This window comes from Falco naumanni, chromosome 9 (genome assembly GCF_017639655.2).
Source record: "Falco naumanni isolate bFalNau1 chromosome 9, bFalNau1.pat, whole genome shotgun sequence".
In the NCBI taxonomy this organism is placed as follows: Eukaryota; Metazoa; Chordata; class Aves; order Falconiformes; family Falconidae; genus Falco; species Falco naumanni.
This window is the reverse complement of record NC_054062.1, coordinates 47,044,743-47,064,973: the sequence shown is the minus strand read 5'-3', so window position 1 is coordinate 47,064,973 and position 20,231 is coordinate 47,044,743. Positions and strand designations below refer to the sequence as shown.

The following is a 20,231-nucleotide window of genomic DNA, read 5'->3' as shown; positions in this document are numbered from 1 at the left end:
GTACTATTTCCTTGCAGCTTTTCTGTAACTTGTGATTTTTGGGTGTGTCTGGTGTTGTCAGGGTGGTTTGGGTTTTTTTTTTTGGTGGTGATGCTGTCCGTGCCCTGCCTTTCATTGCATATGCTAATTTTTTTCCCCAAAAAAAGGTGACCCTCTCAGATTTTTGCCTATGGAGTGAAGAGATGGACTGAATTGTCATAGGCTGTGGGATGAGTTATTTTTAGCTGTTGGCATTTCAGGCTGGAACACTTCATTCTGTCGTGCTTGTTAATGAGTCATCTGGAGAAAATGGGCTTCTTGCTTTCAGAGAGGGTCTGTAGCAAATAATAATAGGCTAATCTCTGCAGGAGACATTCTGCCAAGTAACTAAAGCTTCAACTAGAAAATATGTTCAAATGGAGACTTATCTCCCTGTAAGAATAAGCATGCACTCACTATTATTATTATTATTATTATTATTGTATTATGTATACGAAAAGCTCAAAAAGTGGAAGACTGATTAAGAGCCTAGTAATGGTATAATAGCGAAACATTTTCAAAAAAGAAGGTTAATTGAAGACAGTCACCTTTTACAGATAGAGAATAATACGTAGTTGCTTGCTAATACAGAGCATCGTTCACTCCCTGAAATCCAAATAGTTTACCTAGCTCTAGGAATCTTCCGAAAATATTCCTAACTAGATAAGACCTATATGAGGCTTGTGTCCTTGAGAGAACCCCAAATTCATCAACATTCAGTGTATTATTTTTAAGCATTATCCAGCATCTTTGTTTTGGTCCCTACTGAAGACTATATTTTAATTTTGTTGTTGTTCTTTCTGTGTGCAATTTATAGTCTCTTCTTTGACCTTTTCCCTCAAGGTTTGACGGTTTTGTGCTGTTATAACACAGGAGGCTTTGTTTTGCAGCTGAAAATATTACCACTCAAGTTAGAAATTTAATGTAAGAGTACTTGATCAAAGTTGTTAATCTAGTTGCTTCATTTTTGTATTGTTGAAATTCCAGAATTTGGTAGTGCAAACGATTCATTTACAAAAAAAAAAATGTAAAAATTTAGGGAGAAGTATATGAAAGACAGGGGAAAAAAAGACCCCCAAATGCTATTCTATAAATGAAATAGTTTAAAGAACAGCATCAGTGTCAAGTCTTTTTGTCTCCTTTGGTACTTCTACTGACACTTACAATTTATACCTTTTCCTTCTTTTGTTTCCATATCTTCCTCTTGCGAAGCACATTACAAGTCTGAAGAGGTCTTTCTGTTTTGTAGGAAGAGGATGTTTCCTTTAGAGCTAATAATTTTTACTTTCCGTTGGTTATTTAGCTGTTTGGGTTTGGTTTTTTCAATTATCATGGAGTATTGAGTTAAAAGAGAACGTTTACCTTGCCTCGTTCAAATAAGTATTTTTGCATATTAGTACCTGTTGACCCTTCAAGCTGTAGTGTTTTAACCCATTTTCTCATATTGCTCTAGTCACTGTACAAAATGCTTTAAACCAAAACCGTTTAATGATTCTGATACTACCAGTGTGTGCTGCTCCTAAGTAACCCACAGGGTTTAGACTGGGTTTTTCGAGATAAATATTTTACATTTTGGCATATTTTACAATTTGTCATATACCTACACTGCCGACAATAGTGTTGTGGTCAAAACACTTGAGAAACCTATAAATAAGCTAGTATAAGTATCAGAATCAATTTAACTTCAGTAGCATGGAAGTTTGCATGGGAAAGCTTACCCTGTGTTTTAGCAGGCAGAATTAACTTTTCCTAAACATGAGGTTGCTGTGGTTAGACAGCTTCCAAATCCTCATCTCAATTGTTTATGGGTAGTTTGAATATACTGACTCTATAGATGGTCCGGTAATTGTCTCCTTAGTAGGCAATTCATGCATCTTTTCAGGTAGCACTGTATTCTATTATCCAGTCCTTGGGTGTCATCCCACCAGTGTAAATTCTCTTACTTGTAGGAGACCTAGGTTTTGGTGTTTTCCAAAAGTGAAAGTAATGTGTTTCCATGTTAGCTATTCTGAACTGTTTTGGTTCCTTCTCTCTTAAATATCTTTTTTTCCCCTAAAGTATCCGAAGATGTTGATAATAAAAGATTTGATTCCCTCTGTAATTTCCAGTACCACCTAATGAAAATGAAGATGCGGGTGCATCACTTATCAAGAGCTTAAAAAAGGAAATATATTTATGAGTATGCTTGTGTGCTTGCGGTAAGAAATATTGCCTGTGTTTCTGAGGTATCGAAATTAATGTTATTACTCACTATCAGTAGGTGACTGTCTTATGGGATATTCAAGACAGAGCTGTCTTGAGAAGCAGGGAAGTTAGAGAACTAAAATGGAAATCTTGGTATTTACTGTCGGTTGTGCTTAAAGCAGGGTTTTCTGCACTCTTTATTTGTTCATGAGGAAAATTATTATAGTTCACTGCATGTTAATAGGAGATTAGAGTGGCTTTATACTGTCATCTTGGTCTACTTAAATATCTTTGTGTATTTAGAATATTTTTTTGGTTTAAATTTACTCACTGGTTACTGATGTAAAAGAATTTAGAATAACACAAGAGGTGAAGAAAAATGGATGTTTCAGCAGTATAGTCAAATTGACATGAACCATTTATAATATTACTGTAGGAACAAAAAATTGATTTAGATTGTGGTTAACAACTGCCACTATTGTTTTGGACTTTGTTAATAGACAAATTAGGCAGATAAAATGCTTCTTAATCCGAGTGATGAATGGAAACAATTAGATTATAGTTTAGTTTTGGAGTAGTTCTGGAGAACTTTGTAATACTTTATCAACTCTGATTTAGAGCTCAAACTTTGCAACTTGGTTAACTTTTTTTTTACTGCTCTGTGTTTATAGATAAAAGCACAAATTGTAAAGTTACTACAATAAAATATTTTTCTCTGTCAGGTCTGAGTGTCCATACATCTTTTTTTTTCTTTTTCTTAGCTCTTTTTTTACAGGTAACGTAATATGATTTGTACTACAGCTTTAGATAATCTAAATCATAGCATAGATAAGGTCTAAGATCTCTTGCTGACTGAATACTTTTAATATTAAAATATTCTTGGCAAATATTAAGTTAAACAAATTTTCACTTTGATGTGAGCTGGAGTAAGTTGATGCTTGTGAAACAGCAGTTTTGATTAGCATTCACTAAAGGTTTATTGACAGTTAACACCTGGTTTCTACTGTGCCAAGTGGGAAACATCTATTGCAGCTTCACATGATTGTTGCATAATTAGCATTATGATCTCTAATTTGCTTTTAATTTTGTAAACCTAGTATTATTTTCAAAACCAGTCAGTGTTCCTGCATTTTTATTGTAGGATAGACTAAGATTATTGATGTTCAAAGGGTTAAGAAGTGTACTACTTCCTAATAAAATAAACCACTTGCCATTTCATTGGTTAGTTGGCGAGGAAATTTATACACAAAAAAATTACTGTTACTTCTCAGAAAGCATGTATTCATCCCATGCTACTTATGAGAAGCAAACAGATAATGACAAGTTTTTTGGAAGTAGTATTGTTGTATGCAAGCTGCCAAATGTATACTGAGAACATCAGGAGCAAGTGTAAATGTTTTTGTAATACTGCTGAGAAATAACAAAGGAAATGACCTTGTTCCTTACTGCTCCAGAACATATTTTGGTGCGTCCAGGAATGAAGAAGGTAAATGGTTTGTAGTTTTGCCTGCCCGCAATGTCTTTTCATCCTTATTGGCTTTGCATAAGGGCAGGGAGCTATTTCTGGTTATGGTGATTTTCAAGAAAAATTATTGGGGCAAATCCCTAGAGGTGTCTGCAGAATTTTTGAGTCTTAGCTGATCTTTTGGAAGATCTTCTCCCAAAAAGACAGTGGGAGGAAACTGTAAGCTTGTAGTCAATTACTGAACTGACGGGAATTCTCTAATGGTATCTCTGAATATCTATCCTCAAGTGAAACTTTTTCAAATGTTTTTAGTAGAAATTTAATAGAGAAATTTTAGTCATCTTGACCTATACTATAGTAGTCATAATACACTGATTTTACAGTTTGTGAAGGTACTCTGTGTATATATAATGTGTGTATATATATTTGTACTTTTTAGTGACAGTTAGAATCAGAAATGTAATCTCTTAATAATCTAGTGGTATAGTTTTTCTTTTCATTTTCCTACAGCATTTCAGAATATCGACAGAAATACTTGCCTTGTGGTGGGCAGTGCTTCTGAGTGTTATCTTGTACGTTTTTGAGATAATGTAGGGGAGGAAGACAACCAGATAATCTGGAATAAAGGGGGCTTTTCAAGAACACTTGCATGAATTTGCTTGACTCTTTGCTGAGGAAAGAAAAAAAATTACTTTGAGAAATTTCTTTAAATCATGATCCTTAAGAGCTGATGTTTTAACCTTACATTTGAATGACTGTTACTTTTTCCATCTTGTTTCAATATGCCTAAATGCAAACACATGTGGAAAATGTTCTTTTGGCTTTTATCAAACTGACATTTAAGTGCATTTTTTTTTTTCAACCTCACTAACATTTGTGGTAAAATATTTCAAAGCTATGAATCTTGCAATTTGCTTATGCATTTTTTTTCTTTCTTTCATATATTAACATTTGGTACTCATAATCCTAACCTGGTTGGAATTATTGGCTTTTTTCATTTGCTGTTTGTTTGGATGAGGTGATTAGGAAAATACTTGATGTGAAATTCTGGTTTGTAGCAGTAAATACTTCCACGAAGAGTCACTGCTTTCTGAACTCTAGTAAATAAAAGAGGAAAAATACGATAATGTGCTGTATTAAATTGTGGCAATCATATTCCTAACACATTTAGCTTTCTGTTGTGTTACATGTCCGTACTGCTAACCTGTCTCCAATACTTCCTTTTTAGCATGTTTCATTCTTCCCCTCTACTCCCCTACCCTTTCCCAACTCTTTAATTCTGTGCCAAGCTAATAAGGAGAAGAGCTAGCTCTGCATAAAGTCAGTCATTGCCAAGCAGCTGTTAAAAGTTTTCTCATGTACCTCTGTGATTGTACCTTCTAAAAGGCAGTATTTTTGCTCTTTGGGGTCCCAATTTTAAGTAAGAACAACCAATTATATCTGCATCTCAATCTTAATTGGTTATATGTCAAAGACTAGGGATGAAATAGTTCATTTATATAACTACCCTTTCTAGGGCTTAAACTTTGAACACAAAGTTGTACAATTTAGGTAAATTAGGTACACCTTCAGAGCTAAAAATATGAATTACTTTTCTTCTAACACACGGGTTTTGTCCTAAAGTATTTCCCCTTTTACTTCTGTTGCAAAATAATACCCTGTGCTTTAATTATAACGTTTGCATCTTGAGACTACGGTTTTTCCTTAAAACTGAATTAGATTTTACTTAGGATCAAATTCTGAGGGCTTCAGCTTGCCTGCTAACGCTGACCTGGGGAGGCCGTCTCCCTCCAACGTGTGCCCCATCTGCCTGGCGGTGTGGCTGCCTGCCTTGTTCTGGCACCGGCCCAGGCTGCGATGAAACTGAGAATGTGACAGATGACAGGCTTGTCCAGATGTATGCATAACTACTTCTGCCGTGCCCTGCGAAACAATCAGGATGGAGGTTTGGCATTATTTAGTTGTTTGTGTTGATTTATTCCTTGAGGGTATTAAAAAAAAAAAAAAAATAATTGGTATTTCTTTTGGTAGTTTTACTGAGCTTTTAGTATTATTAAAACAGGTTATATGATACGATGCTCACTGTCTCCTCATGGGTGGTGGGTTTTTTTCTGTAATTTATGGAGTGATTTCATAGATATTCTGACACAGGTTATTTAATTTGAAGACTTAGGTAGGTGTAAAAAACCGCAATTAAATGGATCAGACATCTAACTGCCAGTGTATTAGTCTGGTTCTCCTCACAGCTGAACACTTAAGCTATTGTCGTGTCTTAATATGACTAGCTCTTGCAAGTAAAAATAAATATCTAGGAAAGGTGTCAGAATCACCATTAATTATGATTTGTAATTAAAATCTAATTAAAATTCATCCAATAGCTGGAAAACATACCAAATCCTAGTCTGCCGTCCTCTCTAGGGGTATCAACAAAGGCTGCCTGCCCAGCCCCAACTTCCTTCCAAAGAAAAAGAAGTTACAGCCTCATGTGCGGTTAGCAACCTTTTGTTGATTAAGAGGTTCCTGTCTTAGTGTTTTCACAGGTTTTTATAACACCAAACAAAAATGTACAATCCATTGGAAATGCTCTAATGTTATGGTACAAAATAACTAGATTTTTGTCTTACATTCTGGCTGTCAATATCTGGCATACAAAAGCAAAAAGGGCAAAAATAATTTTTTCTCTCCTCTCTAGCTGTTTTTGGCAGCTGATTTTTTTAAAGTGTAGCTCCCTGCTGATGTATGCTATTGAGTGTATCTTGGGTAATAAGCAGATACATCAAAAGATATCCAGGGCAACACACCCTGCTGAAAAACAAGAGATTACCTTTCTCTACTTGGTGCAGATAAGTAGCTTCTGACAAATGCGTCAGAAGTGTATTTTCCTGGTGTGCGCTCTATATAAGACAGCTAAATGTTGGGTATATTCTGTGGCCATTTTGCTCTTCAGGAGTTACTTTGTAGTCCAATATAAATTGTGTCTAAAAACTTAACAGCATTACTTGAATTGCTTTAGTTTTCCTTTCTCTAGCTCCATTGCCTTACGTTGTCTGCCTTCAGTTGTAGGGAGTGTTTTATGTTCTTATTTTTGTTGTCAGTTTGGTTTTGAAACCATGGTGAGCCAAACATGGCTGTACTTGTTGCTCTGTAATGTAGAACAAGATAGTCCCAGCTCCAAAAAGCCTCAGATTTTGTGTGTAAAAGTGAGTTATGAGAGATGGGTATTGATCCAGGAGAGAGTTGCCAGTCGTTAGGCTGGAGAACAGCCTTGGGAAATTGCACAGCCTTGCTGATGACTTTCTGTAGATGTCATGCTGAAAGATAGTTTGATGGAAGATTAAAAGCAGATTTGCTAATTTTCATGAAAAATTCTAGTAACTGGACATTGGATAATACCATGGGTTAGTGAGAGAAAAGGTGGTTTTATTGACTGCTTTGAGCCCGGAGGCTGTTGTAAATCTGAATGTACCAAATGAAGGATGGTATGTTCAGCAGCGTAGTGCTTTGCAGGGATCTGTATTGCACAGTAAATTGTGCTTTTTAAGATGTGCTACGAGGAAGAACAGTGTAAGGTTTAAACATCGTTTGGAACAGAGGAGACGCGTAGTGATGCTTATGTTATGAATGGTTTGAGTGACAAACAGGGTGGTGAAATTGTCAGCAGTGATAATACTGGGGGGAAATGCTAACAGTGCTCTCCTGTTTGAGGTAACGGTGTGGCATATGTGAGAGGAGTCTGTGCCTCTAAAAAATAAGCCTCCACCTCCTTCCTCATGTAACGAGGTGTATTTTGTTTAAAAAAACCAACCCAAAACCATAAAAACATTGTCATTCTTGTTTGTATTCTTTATATAGTAGCTTCTTCCATTACCCCTTTCTGTTTTATTCTGATAGCCATTAATTCTGTCAAAAGTGAAGCTACTGAAAAGGCTCACCTTCGAGTATCAAGTTCAATTAGGAGTCAACCCTTTTTTTAAAAAGGGGAGGGGGGGGGAAAGAAAGCAACTGACAAGTGTTATTGCCTTTAGTATAATTGAGCAAAACATTAACATACCCTCTTTGGTCAGTGCTAGAGTTGATCAGCAGGATCACAGCTGAAAACATATGCTGCTGCAAATGCAAACTTGTTTTTGTTAAAATATGCTGTAATGTGGTGAACAAATTCATCGTACCAAAAATAGGGGCCCCTCTATATGGTGCTGATAGTGGGATTTATTATTCCGTTATTTAAGGTAATGGTATGTTGCTAGGTCAGGAGAAAGGTCACAGTTCTCAGATACAGCACAGCCTTAAGAAATACTCAGAGAAAGGCCAACAATTGCGGAACGTGAAACAAAAATATTATTCAGTCTTGCTCATAAGGTTCTAATTTTCTTGAATTATCCAAAGTGTGATAACAGCTTAGTCCTGAAGCATACACAGAAGCTCTGTTTAGCATGCCCAGGCCTCAGAGCAGTTTCTATGGTTGAACTTCCTTAAAATGGAGAGTTTTGCAAAAGCAAATACCACGTTTGAGGCATGCTAGGATGGCAGTGTCTTCTCTTTGCAGGTCAGACATATGGCAGACAGTGACAAAGTCAGTGTTCCTACACTGCGTGTGCCATCTGCTGACATTTTGAAAAATGTCCATCTAACTGTTCATCATCTTAAGATAAAAAGCTATTGGCACTCTTAATTTTGAGGTCATTCTTGATACAACTTGGTTTTCAGGCTCTTGTGAATTAAAAAAAAACATGCAATTTATATCATCCTTTTGATGTGTCATAGAAAATGACTAGCAAAAATTACTTTCATTTGTACAAGCTCTTTTTCTATTTTGTGTAAGAGAACTTTGGAGGTGTGGAGTTTATTATCTTAATTCAAAGAAAATAAGTTAGGTCTTCTAGTGTTCAGTGTGAAATAGTGAAAGTCTATTGCCATTGCTTGTCTTATTCTGTCAAGTAATTGTCAAGTAATTTGTTCAGATTATATCTGAGATTACATAGCTGTCACCTTGAAATCTTCATAATGCAGACAGTATTTCAAGGTTGTTTCCAACTTTTTTCCCAAAATTCAAATACCACCTATTTTATCATTCAAACCACCAGATCAGTATTTAAACACATACTCATCCAGATTTAGAGCTAACATAGGTGATGAACTACAGTATCTTAACTTCACAAGGTTTAACATGCCATTAAATAATAAGGACTGAGAAACATCAAAGGTCTTTAGGTAAAGGAATTAAAATATCGGTATCCATGTAGATACACAAGAATACAAAAATAACCGTATGATTTGGGCAGTACACACTCAAATTGATTGAAAAGGTAACATGTCCATTAAAGAAAAAAAATATTGCCAAATACTTAATTGGTTCATGACAGTTTGTATGTCTCTGCTTGAGAAGCAATTGTGAGGAGACCTGTTGCTTTTGGTTATTTTTTTCCCCACTCTCAGCTACTTGCTATCATTTGAGGTTTCAATTGCTTGACATGGAATTGGTGGATAATTAGTAGTGTGTATAACTGTGAAAAGCACATGTAGTAATTTAGTTCTGGCTTCTTTCTAATTGTCTGCCCATAGGTAGTTTGCTAAGGTGAGTAGCTCGTTATTCAAACATTTTAAATGAAAAGTACTGCAGAAATAAAAATGTTCTTATTAGTAACACGGTATTGAAAATCAAAACCTTTTAAACAAACTAGTCATTATTTGACAAATCTATCCTCAAAGCAGTTATTCACGTACTACAAGGAGACTGGGGCTGTGAAGGGGAGAGAAGGGTAAGGCAGCAGATAGTGTTCATTTTTCACCATGTCTAAAATAAAGTTGTGTCAATCATCTTTTAGAAGATGCTAAAGGTAAATAAAATATGTCGAAATACATCTGACTGGGCAAGCTTCATTTGTTAAAGGTAAACATCTAAAGTTAATAGACCTTAAGGGCAAGTCTGTGCTATTAATTAGGGTTGACCTTGAGGTCATTTTGAGCCTCAAATGTGCAAACATATTTTACAGTAAACATTTTAACTTGCCTGCTGGAGTCCTTCCCTCTGAATATAATGTCTTTTGAGGTTATTAATCCTGCTGTTCAACCCACTCATTTTGAAGTGTGCTTAGAACTTAAAGGCACAATGCAGTACTTGTGCGCAGCCTCCTCGCAGCCTTCACCCCTCCTCGTTCTCGTCGCCTGTTGTGTGATACTGCCCTTTTCTGCAGCCTGTGGCTGGAGGGAACGCCGGGTCTTAAGCTGTTGGGGTACTGTCATCAGAGATGCCAAACATTATCCTACACAAGCAAGAATGTCTTATGTCTGGGTCTTAACCCTAAAGTTTGACCTGAAATGTGAGGATAGATACTTATGTTAAAATTAAGTACTTGTTTTAACCTTCAAATGTAATAATATACTACTGCATGTCACAAGAAAATGCTATGTTTTCGTAGTAGTATGACTTGAAGGATTTGAAAGCTCATCTAGAAACACTTGGCTTTTCTGTTATCAGATTTTCCCAGATACTAGTAGTTTTTTTCATAGAAGTTCTTCACCTTTCAAAACGTACTATTTCATATGAAAACTTAAAATGTAGCACCGTTGTTTGGGTCAAGTTAATTTTGAAATAGACGCCAGATCTCCTCAATCTTCTCACTTAATTTTACATTCTGTTTTTAGCTTTAATGAGTTGGAGTAAGTATCTGAATGTCTTTATTGGTATAATTTTTCTTCAAGTATATATTTTATCAATGTAAACAGTTAATTTCAATCAAACTAATCCTTCAGATAATGGGTTTTTCCAGTTATTTTCTCCCCTTTCAACTTTAAGGTGAAGGATTCAAGTTGACGTCACACTTTGCTTTGTAATTTGGACAAAATCTGAATAGATGTTCTCAGCTTGCACCATGTGTAACAGCTAGTGTATCTGAATTTCTTCTTTTCAAATAACATGTCATCAACTTCTAATGTTCTTGTCTGCATTTGAAAAAAAATAGTAGAGTATTAACTTTTTTCTTCAACTTTTTTGTTTTAACAGATTTGAAGAACTTGTGAAAAAGTTCAAAGTAGAATATCATGCTGGTGGTTCAACTCAAAATTCCGTTAAAGTGGCCCAGGTTTGTTCTTCCTTAAAAAAGATTTATTGATAATTTGTAGTGTTGAGTTTGAATCGACTTCATGCTCTGTACTGTCTGTATTTGTCATGAGCACTACTGAGTGGGTGATTCTGTTGCTTAGCCTATGCTTGGTTTTTTTGACATGATTTATTTTGAAGTTGTGCTCTTTATTCTTCTCCCACGCTTTCTGTTAAGGTTATAGTTACAACTACAGTGTACCTAGGAGTGAAAAGGAGGGTTTTAAGGAAGACTGAGCCAGGCTTTTGTCAAAGGTTACGGCAGAAGGATAAGAGGCAAGGACAGGATCCCTAGCTGCTGTTAAGAGTCTTCCAAGGAGGAGAAAAAAGTTACGATAAGAATGGTTAAACAGAGAAGTTGCTGAATCTCTGTGCTTGGAGATTTTTTGCATCTTACCAGGGTGAGTCTCTTTGGGTGACGGGATCTAAATTTGAGGCTGGCCGTGCTTTGAGTGGTGGTTGGACTAGAGAGGTCCCTGCATCGTTCTCTGATTCTAACCACATTTCTTCTGTAAGACCTTGAAAGTTTGTCCATTAGCAATTGTAATGTAAAACTTTTTTTTTAATACTAGGATAATGTTTCTGGCTACGGGTATGATGAATAACAGTAATGATGAATGGGGTTTCAGGTATATGAGCTTTTCTATAACTGAAGTAGGCTTTTGTAACAGTACTCTTAAGCATGTTTCTGTGTGTGTATTTTTAGATGTGACAGATGTACAAATCCTATAAATAAAAATATACAAACTGTATTAATAAGCCAGGATCATTAACAAAAAGCTTATAAACTTCCTATATAATTAAAACTTACTGCCAGATAGCATTAAATGCACATTTGGAATACATTAAGTTTCAATTTAACAAAGGTTGCCCTGCCAATAAAAAGGAAGAATTCATTATAGTAATAATTGTTGCTCCTTGGTATAAAATAGTTGCTGCTTCTTTACTAAGGTGTTCATTTTCTGAAACCCCAAATGTCTTGAAAATATTTCTGATAAAAACATTTGACAACAAAGAGAAATCTAAGTTGCATGTGTTTAAAGTCTACATACCATTCTAATTCATAAAGGGTTATGTTTTTTGAATACAGACAGCTTTCAGAGCTTTTTGGTTTGGTTGGTGTTTGTCTTTTTTACGATGTGGTCAAGCCAATTTTTTTGCTTCTGATACTTAAAAAAAAAAAAAAACCCTCCGCATCAGGAGAGCTCAAGTTAATGGGTTCTTTCTGTGTCAGTATGACTGTTGCTTAACCTGTGGGGCTGGTGTAGAGGTGCTGTCTTTCCGTGACAGCTGATTAGAGGTCGACATTCTGGATGGAGTTCGGCAACTGTGAATTAATTCAGAGGCATGAAAGTCTACTTCCATTCCTGCATCTAGATTGAGGATGTCTTAGTAGGAAATGCATTTGGTAAAATCAGAGTTTCTAAATTTCGAAGTACTCGAAGAGCCTAGGATTTTGTTTCCAGCTTTCTTTGAAGTGACCTCTTTGGCATCAGCTAATAATTTATTAGTAAACTGTGCCTCATACTTAGCTCTCTGAACTTATCAGTCCGGGTCTTGTTAACGTATTCTTCTGTGAAATACCCAGAACTTACATAAGTCAATGAAAACAGGTGAAACTTAAATCAATGAAATGTAGGGGTTTCAGTGTCAGCGCTCCTTTCTTACACCAATTGGGTTTTGTCAGTGAACTTTTCCTTTACCTTGGCTCTGAGTTGGGAGCCTCATTCAGCTCCAGTTGCCATCTGGAATTGTATTTGGCTCCAGAAGGGTTGTCATCTCTTAGTTTTTGTTTCAAACAAGATTGAAACTTCAAACAGTTGTGCATGAATAACATAACATCACTAAGAGGCTTTAAAACCAGAGATGGGAGGGTGAGAGAGAGCGGGAAGAAAAAAAACCAGACAATTCTGGATATTTTAAAAGAAACTTCAGTAGAAGAAAAAAATGTGAGGATAAGAAAAAATAGTTTAAATGTAACCAAAAATTAAACTAGACATTCTGGAAGAATTTTTGCAGCAATATTCATTGGCTTATTGGAGAGAATGAGTGTGTAAGTAATCTTAGATCTGAATAATTTAAATGTATCTTTATTTGTTGAAAGTAATGGGAAGAAGCAAAGTCTGATTCAGGAAGCCTGACTGGTGGTTGAGAAGTAAAGGACCAATGAATTTCAGAGCTCTGAGATAGCCACATTCAAAGTGGATGTGGATTCTTTGCAAGAAGACATGTGGGGAAGAAATCCTAAGAATACAGCTCTTATTTTTTCAGCTTCTGTTACTTTATGGGAAAAACTTGAAGTATGCTAAAAACTGAGAGATAAACTAAAGAAGTTTAGTTCAGCTGTTTAGAAGTTGATGAGAAATAATGGCATGTTAAAAAAAGAATCCTTGGAAGCCTGATGGCAGTGGGATACAGCTGTGTAGAGTGGCTGGAAATGAACAAATGGCCTCTGAAGTCTGGCAATTGCTGTTTTAGAAGTTCATTTCTGAGCAGGAATAATATTCTTAAGGAGTGTGGTAGGAAAATTGGAGAGCAATTAGTAAAAATGATAGGAATAAAAAAAAAAAGAAAGAATTTAAGGAGCAGCTCCAATCGTCATTGAATTGTTTGTTACAAATAGTCTGCTGCTTTAAGGGTCAGAAAGGCAACACTGTTGAAACAAAAATACCCAAAGGCAAAATGGGTGGGGAAACTCACAGTATATAATGTGTTTAAAAAGGAAAAATGAAACCATCATATGCTTGCTTGCATGTATGGTGATCATCGCTTCTGGTGTACATAATCATATATTTTGGATATTTTTTTTGTATCTGTAAAGATAGTGAGAGCTATTCAAGAAAGATGCTCTCTGTTCCTGAAAAGGATAAGCTAGCTTCTTAAACCAAATGAAACAAAAAGGGGGGGGGGGGGGGGGGGGGGGGGGGAGGAGGAGTGTTACAAATACTGTATTTATCATGTGTGAGATATTTGAGATGTTAATCACAGAAAGAGGCAATAGGAAGAAGCTCTGAATTATGAAGAAAACTTGGAATGAAAATTTAAAGCAGCATCAACTAAGGAGATGAAGAATTTAGAAGTTCACAAAGAATTAACCAGAATTGCTGTCAAGCTGTGAAGCATAGAATTAGGTATTTTTTTTCCTAGTGTGTTAACAAAAAGGGAAGATCTGAAGAACAGCCTTGAAGGAAGGATTTGGCAGGTAAGACACTAAAGGGAGTCTTGGTATTTTTTCAATTCTGTTGCAGCAGAGCCGAAGTAGAGTGTGTGTTCACGCTGCAGGAGTGAACGATGGTTGGAGAGCATTTTGAGAATCAAAAAGCTGAATGTTGCCTGCCCAAAGTGGGAGCTGAGGACAGGGTGTCTCAGCAGGGTCAGAAAAAGATCTGGACAGATCAGAGACAACAGGAAGGTTGTTTTGGTTTGTTTTTTTTTTTTTATAAATGCTTCTGATGTACAATGGAGAAGGCACGTTTTTGCAAAATGACATACAGAAGTGAAGTGAAAACATACATTAGAGTGAAAGCTCTGTAGAAGGAAAGGAGGGAGCAAATGAGAAACTGTTCTGTTGCAAAAGAAATACAGAAGACTGTTAGAATAAGAATTGAGAGCATGGAAGATAAATGATGAAGGGGCAGAAACCCAGAAATATCACACCCGGCCAAAACTAGCACACTTATTTTCCGAAGTACGTTATGTAACTGTTTTTATAAGTACAATAATATTTTTTTAAAAAATACCTGAAAATGGTGAAAGGGAGTACCAAGGGCAATATAAAAGTAATGAAGAGCAGAACTAAAGCCAGTGAGATAGATGTTTACGTTCAAGGTCTCTGGGATTCTGAAGTTGTTTGAACATATACTGATCTGTAAGGAGTGAGAAAGTAAAAATTCTTTTGGCTTGACCCAACACTTGTTATGGTGAAGGGGGGGTAGAGGGTGGCAAAGTGATTGATGTATTCTAGAAATGACAGTAATGGGCATAAAAATGGAAAGCATGAAATAAATGAGGTTGCAGTTTAGTCATTCCTTAATGAGTTGAAATTAACAGCAAATTACATCTTGGAAATACTAATTCATATTAGCAGAAGAATAAAGACAGAAGTGAAGAAAGTGGAGACCAAAAAGCATCTGAGGGAAAAGACAAAACTGAGAGGATGGGAAATAAGTACTCTGGAAAGAAAAAAAAAAAAAAAAGTATAAAAATCCTTATGTTGCTCTGATTCTTCATCCCTCACTGTCCTGTCCTTGTTTCTTCCTGACCAATCTGCTTTTCTATGTCCATCTGATCTTTCTTGGGTGTAAGTTTGTTCACCTGGAAAAGACAAGATGGCTAACCAGAAAAGATTGAGTACTTCTAAGGCCTTAAGGAGAAGTCCTACTGAAATATTAGTACTGAGTGGAAAGGTAGAGACAGACTGTAAAGAATGGGGAGAGGGGAGGAGGAATAGTGGTAAAGGGCTGTCCCGAGTGCAGTACAACACAGAAAGCAGTTGGAGTCCAGATTATCAGTAAAAATGCAGGCAATAGGCTTCCAGGGGTGCTATGTTACTGTTAGCCACAGTTTGTCCTTTTTTTTTGTTTTGGTTTTTTATTGTTTTTTCCTTAAGCCACCAGTAGGGACTGTTAATAACTTTGCTGGATCAAGCTGTAATTAACCAGGCGTTATTCACTGAAAATTGCTTGATAATACTTAAGAAAGTGAGGACTAGAGATGATGAACTGAATTGCAATCCTTTAGGTTCTAGAAAGGAAACTGAAGTTGAACTTTCCTGTTAGCTTTGGTGATCTCGGCATTAGGTTTATCCTTTTATACTAACTTTTAGTTTTGATTTGTGTTTAAAATTAAAGTTATAATGCTTGCTTAAGAACAAGAAGAGTGTGGCTATCAAATGGAAACTGCAGTGTGCTGCTCTGACCTTTACTTGTCTCATTAGATTTTGGCTTTGTATCTAATATGATATGTGACATCTTGCTTTAATCTGAGCTCTTGCAATCCCTCCAAATGATTGGATCCATTATATTAAATCTGTAAAATATGCATACATGTAACTGCATGCAGTTCATAAATAATGTATTGTTTTAGAGTTCTGCCAACAAACTAAATTCAGATTTGTGAAGACAGTATTTTACTACTTATCAGCTTCCTTCTGTAATTTTAATTAAGAGTGTGCCTGTCTGACAACAGACATTGATCTGGAAGGAAAAAATAATCTGAATCTTTTAATAGGGCTTGTTACTTTAAAGTATCTAAAACAAGTAACTTCAATGTGTAGACAGGGCAAGTATTGCTAACCAGGCCATATTTGCATGATGTTTGTCAGTGTTTATTTTGACATTGGAGTGCTGAGGTTATAACTGCAAGTAGTAATCTTTTGAATTTTATCTTTCTAACTCAGGTGCTGGATTTCAAGTCTAACTGGATAGAATTTATAAAATGGAATTTAAACAACACAACCTTGGCAACAAACTGCACATTCTTGTTTTTCTGGAAGTGCATATAAGGATTGCCACATTCTTCATCCCAAGAACGGGTGCTTTTGGTTTATGCGCAGTTCCTTAATAGCTGATTTTCATTCTCATAATTCTGCTATTGCTGTGGATCCAACTTAGCAGTTAGGGCGTGCTGTATACTATTGTTTATTCTTCCTCAGAAGAATTGTGACATTCTCATTACACCCATTTTATTACTAGTGATGCTGTGTGAACTTGGAAGAATGGAGCTTGGCACATTTCAAGTTGAATTCGTAGCACTGGCAGATAAGGGGAAAACATAAGTTTAAATTCTCAGGAAGCTTTCATATAGATACTCTTGGGAATTCACAATAATGTTTTTATAATACCCACCTCAGAAAATCATAATGACTCCCTGATTTCTTTGTAAGCTCTTGGTTTTCTGTGGTTCTGCAACTTTTTTGCAGAAAGTCTACATACAGTTGTTAGGTACTTGAAAGAAGCTTGGGTTTAAATTAGTGTGATTATTTACTCTTAATAGCGTGTTGATTTGAATGACTTTTAAATGAGGTATAACACTAAGAGAGAATAATAGGATGCTAAATTATGTTGAGCATTTGAGTTTGAGTCTTCTGTACATCAGGGAAGTGTGTCACTTTACCAGTATCAGCCTATATTTCTAAGGCTTGTAACTTCATCCCAATTTTTATTCTTCAGTGATGATTAACTTGATCTGTTAATCCAAAGTGATTGTGCTTTTTAGCATTCTAATCAACTGACAAGTTTGAAAATTTAATTTTGAAAAATGAACAGACTCATGCTTGTTTATAAAAAATGATATGTGCTGAAGGCTTCGATGTGTTTTAAATCTCTACTATTTGTTATGTGAGTAATTAGTCAAACCTTGGGTTTATATTAAACATATGTGTCTACTGGGTCATGTCATGCTTAATCCAAAAATAGTGTGTAAAATTAAAAATCTATCTATGAAAAAATAGTTGGAGGCAGAACTGCATTTTTTTAAAAGAATATAGGCTATTGTAAACATATAACTAGATTCATTGCAACTGCTTCCATGCTTTTAAAATTAAGTTTGTATGTATTTGCAAAGTAGTACCCTTGGCTAAACATTACTTATTGTAAGTAATGTACAAAGTTCATCACACATTAGCTCGAGTGTTCAGTCATTTAGCGATTTCCTCCTCACTTTTGTATCATACTAGATAAATGGGCATATAACAAATGAATTTAATCTTTTCTTCATTTCTGTAAATACCTGGATTAGTCTTATACAATTGATTAGACTGAGGCATAGCAGGAAGAAAGGCTTGGTTGGGAAGCAAGCCTCAGAATGTATCGGATATGCATAACTGGGAGAGAGGTAATGAAGAAGTTATCAGTGAGGTCACCCCAAGAATACTCTCAATTGTGTGATGGTGGTGCAACTTTGCGGGAGCTGTCATTGTTTTAGGAATCCATCATGCCATCAACTAGAAGTGTTCTCTGTTCTACTTATTGTGTGCTTGAATTCACTTATGCCACAAATAGAGTTCTCCAGAGACTGTTTCTGCAATAGGGCTCCCAGAAGGTGCAAGCAAATTCTCTAAACAGCTTCTTCCTCCTCCTTAGTGAAGCACAGAACATTTAGCTCTATATCTTTCTGTTGACCAGAAGGATGTAGGTCATTTATGTCAAAAGAGGTAGGCTCTGTGCTCTCCGAACCGTTTGGGTTGGAATGTTACATTCCTCTGAGTTAGTTTTGGCCTTATGCTTGATATTTCTTAAGCAGCTTCATTACATCCCCCTACTCAGAGATGGGCTTGGTGGCCCCAGCTAACATGTGTTTCCAATATTTTCAATAGTTCAATCCAGCTTTCAAGAAAAAAGTATGAAAAAGATCTCTAAAACACTTTCTGTTTGTTATGGTCTAACAAACCTAGGAGTATAGCTCACCTTCTCTGTCAGAAAACAATCCTGAGGGATGCGTTTCCTTCTGTGGCAGCTCCTGCATAGTTCTGCCATGCCGCACAGGTGTAGCATTCCACCAGCGTGGTCTCCTGTCTGTGACGATGCTGGCACCATGTGCTGTCCTGCGAGTGCACATCCCTGCTTCTCAAACCTATTCAGTGTAAAAGAAAGTAAGACAGAGAGAATTAGGACTTACAGCTAAATTATTCTTATCTGTATCTTGCTAAACTTTGTACGCTACTAGCCACTAAACTGGATCTCTTAAACATTTATCCCCAGTGCTATGGCCAGTCCTAATGAGTGAGACTTGCACTTGGCAAAGGAGTAGCAAAACATGCCTTGGTGCTGACAAAAATAGTTGTTTGTTTGTCTTTCTGGTGATACAGTCATGGCTATTTCCACTACTGTGAAGATGATGTCCCATTGACGGTGTCACGGTAGACAGTCACATGCCAGTGGCATTGGTTTCCTAAGTGATTCTCTTAAGCGCACTCTGTCATTCATGTGTGGTTCCAAATTAGCCTATGTCACACGGCGCTGATGTGGCCGTGCTTCTGACAGAACAGCCAGCCTTTCCTCTTCAGAGTTATTAAGGCAGCTTGTGAAATTGGTGTAATGCTGAAGCCGGTTGGTACGGATATCAGAGAAATTCTGCAATGTTTGAGAGCTGCCTAGATTTTTTTTGAAAGTCTTAGGGAAGATTGCTAGACCTTTTACTCTGCTGCCTAACCTAAGATCAATTGCAAGGCCTTATTCAGAGCTACCTGGAACAGCTCAAAAAAGCAACAAAACCACTTTGTCGTTATGGCAAACTCTCCAAAATTTTAAGCAAATTTCCCCCAGGTTACAAAGCTGGGGACTTCTCAAGCTTTTTTTGTGCTTGTGAAGGAGGTCCATGCATTGCTTCTGTGGCTATGAGTCGGACATTCAAAGTCAACGATGCAGCAGTGTGCTGGACGACCTACCTTTTCAAGGTCACCGATAGTGAGGCCTTTTTCTGCACACTGGTACCGGTTGCATACCGGGAATAACTGTGTACAGCACTGTGTATATTCATAGGCCTGGGAATAGAGTTCGTAACAAACATCAGGATGGTCAGAAAATGAAGCTCCAAAGAGCCTGTGGCCTTTTTTCAGATACTCCTGTGCCAGGTCCCTACGTTTGTCCTCTTGAAAATGAGTCAGTTGCGGTTACACCTTTGTTAGTCTGCAGCAGTGTATTGTGAGACAGATGGTAACTGTTAAGCACTGCAAGACAAATGCCCTCGTGTGTATTGCTTCGGTATGGAATTGAGTGGACTTGCCTGTTTGATGCACCAGAACCATATCCACTTAGTTTTTTCAGGTTTTGTCCCTAGCCAGCAACATCAATAGGATTGTGGGAAGAATGCCTTCGCAATATGTCATATCTAAAGCCCTTTAGAAGAACAGTAAAAAGAGTTGTACGATCACATTCCCCCTAAATTCATCCAGACAGAACCTTGAAACTCTCTCCTCAGTATTTTTTGAGTGACTTCAGAGTGCATATGCAGCCTCTGTTCATCCATCCAAAATTGTAATTTATTTAAATGATTAAAAACTGTTTCCATATTCCAGAGTAATCAAACATCAGTCACCCACATGGAATCAGAAGGCACTATATAAATGGTAGCAGTTGGCTGTTCCTGGGAGTGCAATTCAGCTGCCTGCTGCTTGACTCAGCTTCCACGCCTGTTTCGCTATGTTAGCACCATTTTTTGGAGCTGTAAAAAAATTTGTTAGTTTTTTTCAAAGGCAACAAAGGGATTTGGGCTCTGTCCCTAAGCTAATATCCAGCCAGGTCAGAGGACTCAAACTTCATTGTTTTTTGGTTTTGTTTTCCCCAAGCCAATGCCACCTGTAAGTCATAAGCCATGCTGTATATGAGAGTGGAATTAATTAACACATGCCCTGATTTATACTTATCCTGAAAATAAAGATGTTTCTAGGTAATACAGTAATTGGTGCAGGCTGGGATTTATCCTGAAGAAATGAACAGCTGGAAGTATCAGGGAGCCACATTGAGG

The 20,231-nt window shown here is 36.7% G+C and overlaps 1 protein-coding gene and 1 long non-coding RNA gene across 8 annotated transcripts in view; both read left to right on the top strand.

Annotated features, from left to right (window-relative positions):
* ADK (adenosine kinase) overlaps window positions 1-20,231 on the top strand; it is a 291,201-nt gene that overhangs the window by 70,236 nt on the left and 200,734 nt on the right. For all 7 annotated transcript variants that reach the window (XM_040606787.1, XM_040606784.1, XM_040606786.1 and 4 more), the window contains one exon: window positions 10,671-10,749. In XM_040606787.1, coding sequence (XP_040462721.1) covers window positions 10,671-10,749 — 79 coding nt within the window. The remainder of the gene's footprint in view (window positions 1-10,670; window positions 10,750-20,231) is intronic.
* LOC121093867 lies at window positions 10,851-17,466 on the top strand. Its single transcript, XR_005829679.1, has 2 exons — window positions 10,851-11,167; window positions 11,339-17,466. It is a non-coding gene; the product is annotated as an uncharacterized LOC121093867 (long non-coding RNA).